Source organism: Micropterus salmoides, unplaced genomic scaffold, assembly GCF_014851395.1.
Source record: "Micropterus salmoides isolate LMB-PRFRI ecotype aquatic unplaced genomic scaffold, ASM1485139v1 Ms_hic_scaffold_21, whole genome shotgun sequence".
Taxonomy (NCBI): Eukaryota; Metazoa; Chordata; class Actinopteri; order Centrarchiformes; family Centrarchidae; genus Micropterus; species Micropterus salmoides.
The window spans coordinates 16,123,575-16,134,742 of NW_024041262.1; the positions used below are offsets into that span (position 1 = coordinate 16,123,575).

General features: G+C 40.5%; 1 protein-coding gene across 1 annotated transcript; it reads right to left on the reverse strand.

Moving 5' to 3' along the window:
- Positions 1–1,239: 1,239 nt before the first annotated feature.
- On the reverse strand, positions 1,240–5,686 carry LOC119915440 (C1q-related factor-like). Its single transcript, XM_038734973.1, has 2 exons — positions 4,760–5,686; positions 1,240–2,350 (listed from the first exon to the last, which is right to left on the reverse strand). The coding sequence occupies exons 1-2, from the start codon at positions 5,405–5,407 to the stop codon at positions 2,171–2,173; spliced, it is 828 nt and encodes a 275-aa protein (XP_038590901.1). The 5' UTR covers positions 5,408–5,686; the 3' UTR covers positions 1,240–2,170.
- Positions 5,687–11,168: the final 5,482 nt, after the last annotated feature.

Genomic DNA, 11,168 nt, shown 5'->3' on the forward strand with positions numbered 1-11,168 from the left:
CAGCAAATACTTTAGACAGTTAATCTGGCTTAATCTTCAAGGTCTCCTAAGCATTTTTATGTAAGAATGGTTTTGGTGCATTTGTGTTTCTCCCCGAGGACTTCAGGAAAAGTACAGATGTTGCAGACTCTCAGGCATTGTTCAGTTCCAGAGGTTTCAGCAGTGAAAGCTGTTTCTCACAGACCGGGGGGCGTTTGTCTTTGACATTGTGACATGAAGTCTCTAATTTGACGATGTGCTCATACACCCTGCAAGGAGAAAACAGCCTGTGCTAGTGCTCAGCCGCCCCGTGGCTCGGGTAACCTCTGTTTAGGCATGGACCCTCAGTCTTAATTATGGCTGGAGGAATTTTTCTGTCTTAAGACAAGCTTCAGGTTAGACCAGAGGGCTTCCTGGCATTCTCTGCACAGAGTGAACAGGATGTTTTAACCACTGCACAGTGTGGCAATTTTGTCTCTTTCCATCATTTTAATCAACTGTATACTATTACACTAATTTACAGTTCACAACAAATTGCTGAATTTAATTGAGCTTTGAGTGGCATTTTGAGAGGTTACATTGGGCTGACATTCAGTTTTACTTGCTCCAGTGAATGATAAATGTGCATTTTGACTTGGTTTCCATATCTACATTTTTTGACACCCTCAAAACTTTTGGTCTTGAACTTATAACTTGGTGTCAAACTACGTAAGGGACAGTTGTGGACCTCATGTGGCCCATGTCAAAGCTGAATTATGTCTAAAGAATTTCACAATATCAAAGTGAGCTCTTAAGAAAACAGAAAAATATATTGGTTTTTACAGTTTAGGCCTGGAAGCTATTTTCTTGTCTCTGACACTTGTGTCCTCGTCACAGCAGAGCCTAATTTGCCCTGGATTACTTTCCGACACTGATCTAAGCTTTGTCATGATATGTTCTAACACCCGTCCCCTAACTTTCTCCCTCTATATCTCAGCGTCTCCACACCCATTAGAGGAAAAAACACATCTCTCCTTTGATTGTGAAACACAATCAACTCCCGCTTCATTTGGCATTTAACACAGCTGTGACTTCCTTTCCCTTTCCCTCAGTGATCATCTCTGCGTTGATTGCCTCTCGCTGAGCTGGCGTGGCTGTCTTGTGTGTAACATTTGAAGGACTAAAGGCTGGTTTTCACTGGAAAATGAGAGATCAGAACAGCTGATCAAGAAATAGATGAGGTGGGTGACATTAACCACATAATGTGTGAGGAAATGCAAAAAAATATTTTTAATGAAAAATCATGGACATTAAAAGTAAAAGCAACAGCAATAGATGCTCCTGAGGCCCACACCGAGCTATTTAAACTTTGTTTCAAATCAGTGTTTTTCATTTATGGAAACACAGAACATTTTAAAAGGTGTTTCATGCATGAATTAAATAAGTGAGCACATTAACAATTACATGATATAATTTTACAACTATCCATCAACAGCTATATTCTGTAATAGACAAACACTATGGTGTGTGTACACTACTCTGAGAGTGTTCAGACATCAATATCAAATGTACAGTCTATACACAAACAATATGCCAAATATAATGGGTTGATATGACATGATTTTCAAAATCATCACGAGACAGAATACATTTTGTGACACTGCCTGCCAATCAATACAAGCAAAATCTTCTTTTGGGGTCCAATATTTGGCACATTAGTATTTCTTGGGACAGAATATGTATCCCCAGTCACAACATCTTATCATACAAACAGCATGAAAAAACATCATCTGAACAGCACATTTACAAACACTGCAGTCACCACAACTGTTGGATTGCCAGACTTGAATTTGAAATGACAGCTCAAAAATGATGGCAAGGCTTCTGCACTGTCAGATTTGTCACTGCACCTCAGCATGACACATGGCAGTGACTGTCACTGTTACTTGCTCACGTCGATCAGAATAGCAGCATAGGCACCCCTGTATACAATGGAACGTATGGATGAGGTGGTAGATAGTTACCAATAACCACAGATCCACAGTCTTAATCGCTGTATCAATGCCAACCTTAAACATCTGTAAAAACAATCTGACTGTGGATCAGTGGCTATGGGCAACATTAACCTTACTGCGAGAGCCAAGTGAAAGTCAGGAAGTGAATGTCCTCTGGCTGTGACCTTTCACCTCTAAGCCCATGGCCTGTCCAGTCTTCAATCGGCATAGAGGATGAACCCTGAGAAGGTGCTGTATTTGTTGCTGTTGCCCCCGTGAGCCTTGCCCCCATCCAATTTTATGAAAACCTCATCGCCTGCATCCAAATGAAGGATGACACTGTTGCTGGCGTAGTCATAACTCTGGTCCTGGTCTTGAGCAATGGCGCTGGCCCTGACCTGGAATATGCCACACACACACAGAGACAAAGGGAGAGGAAGTGAAGACATTGTAAATGGAAGAATGGTGAGGAAAAGATTTACAATGAAGAATTGTTATAATGCATAACCTACCTAACAGATAATAGCAAATCACAAATGATATGTATTGTTATTAGTGAGGCCCAAAGGACAATATTAAGATGACATTGCTGAAGCCGATGAAGATATTGAAACAAATGTAAATTTGATGCATACAAACATTAAATGAGTTGCTGCTTGATGACACGCATTTGCAATGTATGAACTGACCAAAAATATCTTATTTTAAGAAAGGAGTATTTCAAGTGTGCACTGCATTTGAGTTTGTGTAAAGTGTCTCCCCTGTGGTGAATATCTTGTTTTTCTCTCATGACTCAACTGAAAGGGTCAGGCTTGAGTCAGTCTGCCTCTGAGGAAGGATGGCAGTGCATCCCTTTGCCTCGTGTTCCACTCTTACAGTACATTCACCTTTTTCTGAGCAGAGCACCGAATACGGCGTGTTTTCACTAATTTAAGTGTCATCGTGTCAACGCAGGGTAATTACTGAGGGTTTTAGGAGTTGCTTGGCATGTACAGCTAGCCACTGAAGGACATATCCCCTCTAAGCTTTAGCTAATGTACAATGATCTGCTAGGTTGCCAAGTTGGCTGTTCTGCTGCAACTTCACCAGACCAACCCAAAAGAAAGTGTAATCCCTGCTTTGACCAGATTGTGACGACAGGTTCTAATTAGTGCAATTGGAGTACAAAAGTGTATGTAAAGAAGCTGCAGGGTCTGGAAGGAGAGGCTGGGCCATGATGATGGATTTCTGAGACATTAGGGCAACAGCCAGATCTCCTTTCCCTCCCAGTGGCCACCCTCAGCTCTACTGGCATGATGTCCACCACTGACAAAAAAATCACTGACTGAAGGTTTGAATGAACCTTGGTCATGTGTATTAGGACAAAAGAATCAGTGATGTCCTAAGGAAGCTATTGATTTATGTTTTTTTCATCATGTTTCATTATACATCTTGGAGCTCTTAAGACAGTGTGAGACTCTAATAGACACATTTCTGACTGTGGTAAACTAAGGTAAATGTACCTCTATATATGACACTACATATGTGGTGTTGCACAATATTTTCAGTGGCATTGACCTCTAAAGAATGGCAGTGAGGATAAGAGTTGAGGGAGGCAGCTTAAGGAAGTCTTTACAAAGCAATATTCAGCAACAGGTGAATCAATATAATTAAAATATCTTGCTGTCTTACACACTGTGTCTCCAGTAAGTATATGTGTTGTGTCTCTTTTTATTTTCTTTTACTAATAATTGTGGTAAGAAGTGAAGTATGGTTTGTTTTGTGTTTTGTCTACCAACATCAGGATGATTTAGCCACTGCCCCTTAAAAATGTCTTTGCACATCCCTGCTGGTAACACACCAAATTACAAGCTTACAGTAACAATACATAGGGGTGGAGAGTGACATGAGTACCTACAGTATCAAATGCTACCAGATTTGTTAAAGTTAACATGTCTAATTTTGTGGAGACTGTGTCTAAGATATGTTATTAGAATGTGGTGTATGGTATTTTGTTTAAATTTTGGACCACCATATAATATGATGCCGTCCAATATGACAGCAAATGTGTTTAGTGTGGTGGTAATTATTTGTAAGTCAAAAATGTATCACTATTAATATGGCATTTACTGCATGGCCATTGTGCTGGATTGCATTATAATGTGCAGCTGTATGCATTTTTTGTCCAATTTCTGTACAGCTTATTGCTGTGGTTGAGATGATTGTAGGAAAATGTCGAGGTTCAGATTTACATGGTGTGTGATCACCTGGGGACATAACAAAATTATCCATGAATATAGTAAATATCATGATTCAATATTGAAACGCCTGTGTCTGACAGGCAGTTTGATAACGCATACCAGCACATCATGGCTCCATGAAGTTTGTTGTATTTCAAAGGGCACCAGCTTTGAACTAGCCACTACCCCAGGCTGTGTTTTGATGTGTGCGGAGTTGAGATAACACTGCACTCCTTCCACTCAGCTTCAACGTGTACATCATTGGATGTGTAATATGCACAGATACACAATGTGGCAGTGTGCCACTGTGCATTGTCATTATATTAGACTATAACACCAGACCAAGACAGACCTGAAATCACTATCCACATGAATGCATGACTACTCAATTTAGACTGCCAGCACACTGTTCCCTGAGCATTCTGATATGGGTTCATCCCAGTGTATGATTCATAATGTCTGTAAATGGGTAATTCTCTACTATTTGTACTTTGAAAAACTGCTTTTTCCATTTGCTAAATTCAGTAGTAAATCATTAAACATTAGGCAGTTTTTTGAGAGTGTGTTGGAGTTAAAAGTGTTACCCACCTGACCACTCTTGATCAGGTCAGCCCACATGCTCGTGCCATCTCCTCCCCTCATCAGCACATTGTAGATGAAAAAGTAGGTGCCTGGAATCTTACAGGTGAACTTGCCTGTTGCGCCCTCGTAGTTACCACCAATATTAGTCACCACGTCATCAAATCGTAGAATATCGTAACCTTCTTGGGGGTTTCGTAGTCCTGCATAAAATGCCACCCGAGGTGTGGTGTTGTAGGTGGTTGTGCTAACTGCCCCTTTACCCCCTAAACCCAGAATCCCTGTACGTACAACGTCCACACCATCTCCTGGTGGTCCTTTAGGTCCTGGTGGGCCTGGCTCTCCAGGTGGTCCTGGGGGTCCAGGCTTGCCCGGACGTCCTGGTTTGCCTTGTGGGCCATGAGCACTGTAAGTAGGCAGCGGTGGGCCGATGCTGTGATCACTCAGATCCCCCTCGTTGTCCACCTGTAGACCTGCAGTTGATGTATCTGTTCCTGTGTGCACACCTGTGCCCGCCGTGCCCGTGCTTGAGAAGGGGTCACAAACCATGCGGCAGGTACCCAGCATCTCATAGTGGCTTGTGCCGTCATCTGAGCCACTTGTGCCAACAGAGCTGACCAGCACAGGGATGAGGACCACCAGAACCAGGACCAGCATGACCCCCACAGCAGCTGCCACCAGGGTCTTCCGCCCGATGCTCAGCCGAGGAAGGGGCTGCGCAGCCACCGTGGAACTCTCCGGGGTGGTAATGGTGACTGTGGGGAGTGCGTCAACCTGGCAAAACGCAGAAACGATGAGGATCTCCGATGGTTGAGATGGTGCCCAGTGAGAGCTGGTATGAGTATATGTGTGAGTGAGTGACAGAGCAATGTAGGAGTAAGGCAGAGGGAGTGGAGCAAGGGACCGAAGTGATCAAAAGGAGAGAGATTGAGAGAGTGAGGAGAGAGAGTAAGAGGAGAGGAGGAGGGAGAGAGTAAGACTTGCTTGAGAAAAAAAAGAAAAGAAGCAAGGGGAGGAGAGAGTGAGCAACATACACTCACTAACCATCTGAGTCAGGGCTGAGGAGGGCACTTTTCTAATGGCAGATGTGTTAAGCCAGATAAGACATAAAGTAGGAGTGGGATATAGTGGGCATAGTGAATGAGCTCATAATCAATCAATTCATGTTCATTGGATGATGAAGATAGAGATGGAGAAAGAGATTTGAGGGAAGGTTGCATAGATGAGAAGGATCTAAATTTTAGGAGACAGCATTTATGTACTTACATTGACATTTGTATACCCCATTCTCTGTAAATGTTTCAATAATGTTAAACAGTTGGCATTGATTTTGTGCATTAACATAAGACAATATTTTATATTGAGTACCAGTCGAACTCCCTTCAGACATCTAATAGTCAGCAGGCAGGTTTAGATATAAATGTAGCCCAAATGAGTTCAATGTGAGACTGAGCTTTTATCAAGGTCAGAATGTGTATATTTCTCCGTATCTGCCTACGTGTGTGTGTGTGTGTGTGTGTGTGTGTGCATGCAGCAGGAGATCTTGTATACTGGACTGATTCCAGGCATCTGTGGTCAGTCAAGCAGCGACCTTCACAAAATCGGCAAAATTTTAAAGGGGAAGTTCAGAATTTGTGAGTCAAATTCTGCTCTATTACAACATTGGTCTTACAATTCCCATTGGCTATGGGAGGATTTTAATCACTTAAGTAACTGCTGTGACCTGGGGACTTGGTGGCAACATCACTAGAACAGAAGGACAGACATTAGTAGAGCAAGTGAAAAAAGTGGTCCGGGCAATGAAATTTGCTTGTAACCCAGTTCTATGCCACTGAAATCATTATACTATTATCCAAACCCAGTTTTAAAATGTCACAGTTAGCCATGACAGCAAGCCTGGATTCACTAGAGGAAGGCCCTGGAACATTAAGACTTCAACATAATGCAGCTACCATAAAAATTGTTATTACACCCGTGCTTTTCCTGTTATGGAGGTCAAAATATTGGCTATGAAAAGCTCCTAAAATATAATCTCAATTACAAATACATAAAGGGAAAAGATTAGCTAAGGCAAACTAACATAATCAAGTTAGTTCCAGATTAATTTGGTAAATTATATCTGTTGCAATTATTTTCTTCTCTAAATAGACTTAAGTTCACAAGCTACAGTAGTTCAGGCAGACTGCTGGAGTTAAATGGTATGCCCTCTACTCTCCTAACATCTGTAAAACGCACCTTTATCAGTTAACTGCTAAATACTGTGCTGCTGCTAATACTGCTGAAAGACTTGTTGCTACCATTGCTACTTCTGTAGCATTATATTAGCAAGCCAAGCCAAATTGTCATTTCAGGAAGAAATTCTACTTTGTGGAGGAAACATTGTTTGCTTTAATAAATGCAACAGGGGGTTTCCCTCTCCTGATGCCTAAAGCTTCAGATCAAGAGACCTTTTCTCAGATATGCCAGGGACCACTGCTTCCCTTTACCACTTAAGCTAAGTATTTGCTGCTTAAGCCAACATGAATGTTGTATATCCATGCCTTGGTTCTCCATATGTATTCTAAGGCTGCAGGCTTATTTTGGTTTATGTAGATACATTTACATTTGCAGCACAGTTTAATTTTCCTCTAAGCATGAAACAAATATTATAATAGATGAATTTATGTCATCATAATCCTAATTAACATCTAAACTGAGCATCTGTTAAACTGCACTCATCACCATGTACTAGTAGTCATGTACTGCTAAATAATGCTGTGGCATAACATTACACATGCAGAGATTGTCTGCTCCAAGCCATGAATTTTTATGAACTTAACATGCAGTTAATAATTTTATCTGCATAGCTGATGAGTATTAGTCTGCTGATACATATGAGGTGGATTGCTAGGTCCCCATGCATATCATTTTCTTAAGGTGGTACAGTATAATCTTTGCAAAGGTTGGAGATGTTTTGTTGAAGAAGGTTTTATGGTAGCTGGCTCTGTATTTATAGCAGCAAAGATGTTAAAACGTTTGCTAAATGTCACTTGATGTATGCTTGACAATGTCCAAGCCTCAACACTAAATATCAATTCAGTGCATATTCTGTATTAATAAAATAAATCTGTTCCACATGAGTTGGCGGAATAAACTCAAACTTGCCTAAACTCAGTGTGTTGGCAGAGAGGGCTCTGCTTAATTCAGCAACCACTGCCAGCCGTCTGTTCTGTCTGCAGTTTTTAAAACTCAACTGAGTTGATGTACTGATCTGATTTACAGTATGTGTCTGAATAACTCAATGAGGGATGGGTCATGTAAATTACATAAAAATAAAACTATACATTTGTTCCTTTATTCATACCCTTACTAATACAGAGACTACCTGTTGCAACAAGAAGGACAGCAATTTATTTTGTTGGGTGACTTATTTAAATGTAACCCCTTCGTTGGGTTGTCACAAACACCTGTTGCACACAAAGGCATTGTTCAAGCCCACAAAATGTTTCTTTTAAATTCTAGTCAAGATCTCACATTTCCACATATACTAATACAGGGAATGTGTATTAAGGGAGGCCAAAGAGATCTAGATTTTTCCATTGGATGTAATTTAGAAGTCAAAAGAACAGCCTCTTGGATTTTTATGTTTGTTTCCAAAAAGACATGGAGGCAATGAAGCACTTAACATGATGCATGTTCATAAGCTATAATATGTCAATCTTGTACATTTTCTGTCAGAAGACCAACCAACCAACAAATGTTGCCACACTAAACAAACAAGTCACATTGAAGCCAGTAACATACACATGGCTAAGGTGTCGGAATCATCCAGTGATCTTAGATCTTCATGAGAGTAGTGTAAGCAGAGAGTAGTTATGTGAATCCTCTCCACATTTTTGATGCTGCTGTTGTCACAGGATACGACAATCGTACTGAGTCAGACACCTGGAGCAGTGCTTTCTTGCTGAGTCTCTCTAGCCGATGATACACTTGCTAAATCAGAGAGATGACCACATAGTCAGTATGATGAAAAAGGTCTTTAACCTTCTTAAATCCTTTATTATCAAACTCATTCTAAATATAATCCTGTATACAATTTTGCCCAGGTATATCACATGTAAAGTCAAGAGACATTATATAATTATTACTAGCACAAAAGTAAGAGTGATGAGTAACCCCTCCCTCATAAACTCAGAGAGCCAAACATATGTGAAACACTGATCAAAAAAGATACATAAACACATTCAAAAACTTTAAATTTCAACTTACAATAAATTATTTCAATCTTTGCAAGGCAGCCTTCTCTGTGAAGAGCTGCACTCAGACTTTGCTCTATTTGCAGACTTTATTGCCCCCATGTGGCCTTATGACATATTACATGCTATGTCCTGCCAAATGCTAATATCAGCAAGTGATCATACTGATGTTTAGCAGATAATGTTTTGCTTTCTTATTTAATGGTGTTAGCATGCCAATATTTCTCATTAACACTACACACAAAGTAGTTAACAGCCGAGGATGAAAGGATTGTCAGTTTTTCAGGTATTTAGTCATAAATAAAAGTATTGGACAAATACAGATTTTGACCCGAGGATTGTGCCCGATAAAAAGTTAAGGGATCACTAAAGTTATTACAGTTCATCATGAGAGGAACATGAATGTGCGTAACAAATTTCATGGCAATCCATGACATTTCAATCAAAACCACAAATGTCATCCTCGTGGTCACCAAAGTCATTAGGATACATTACTTTACAAAGTATTGAGCCAATCCATCGTATAGGTGTTGTGATATTTCACTTGGTAAGTGACCAGCTGTTGCTGCTAGAGTAAAAGTCAGGAATCACCAAAGTCAGTAGGATTCATCCTCTTCCCACCACGGATATGTGTACCAAATAGCTTGGCAACCATCTGATATATATAGCTAAAAAACAAAAATGTCAACCTTGTGGTAGTGTAAGTTTCCGTCTGGACCAAAGGAGTGGACTGACAGACTGCCATTGTCATCCCTTGAGCCAAGCCGCAAGCATTGCAAAGAATGAATAAGTTCCGGTCCTATCCTCCAATTCAGTGTTGACTTTTTAAGGAAAGCCAACTATAGGATAACAACTTCTTACTGGTACCTTAAAGTGAAGTACAGACAACATTAACTGATACAATGGATACATACAATGTAACCATGCAGAATAGCTACATGTTTTTACTTCTTGAATTGTGTTTATGTTGATGGTGAGCCACATAATTCAGTCCTCTAACCTGCTGTTATAAAATAAAACTGCCCATCTTTAGGGTCAGATCTTTTAGGGATTACGTGCTTTTGGCTGCAGCCCAATCAGTGATGTCCCAACAGGCGTCCTCCGTCCACTTAACTTAATTTAACACACACACACACACACGCACACACACACACACACACACACACACACACATTTTAAACTGATTTGAAGTGTTCCCATTTCAATGACTGCATTTACTTCTTTCAGCCAGAGGATGGCACCCACTGTTCACACTAGAGATAAAAAGAAGAAGAAGAAAAACAGCCAGATACTAAAAAACATACAAAGCCACAATGAAGAACCTTACATTCAAACTTGGTCATTGTCATATTGAGTAACAGTTTCAAATCTTCCGGTTGTGATATTTTGATAAAGCATCCAAGAAACTAGATTGCCTCCACAGTATGCTTTATTTATTTATTTTATTCAGTATGTTTTGTGCACTACAAATTCAAGATTTATGGTGTGGATACACAGTGTTGCACTGCTGTGTCAGGACAGTGTCCTGCCTCCGTGCAGCAGAGTCTTATCAGTCCTATAGTAGGTGGGGAAGGTGTAGACCACCCATCTTTAGCAGCCCTCCTCACATTCCACACACGGGATGGCCTTGTCAGTAACCGGAGAGCTGTGGAAACTGCAGGCCATCTTTGATGTCTATATTCAGGGTGGACTCTGATATATACTATTGATTTTTTTTTATCAAGGCATAAGAAGGGTAGAAGTGAGAAATTACATCTTGCCTTGCCTTTGTAGCCATGTTTTTCTTAATAAAATAGTTGGGTTAACAAAATTAGGTACCTGTGGTGGAGATCTATAACTAACAAACTAACCAAACTTCAAAGTCAAGATAATGTAGGACTCCTCATCTCTTCAGTGTAATTATCTTTTATTGGCTTTTGGTATAATAGCCAGTTATATAAAAGGAAAGCATATCAGCCCCTTGTATGTTTACTCAAGGGTTCAACCAGAGTAACTTCCTTGATTCTTTCTTTTTGGCCTCTTCCTTTTTAGGAAATGGGCTGCTGCCTTGCAGTCCCTCTTGGGATTCTGTGGGAATTCCTTAGCTGGTTTGCTTGGCAGTTGGTTTTCAATCCTCCAGTACTGTTATTTCACTGTGTGAGGTTGGGATGCAGAAGGAATTGAAAAAATGTGCGGTGTTGCCT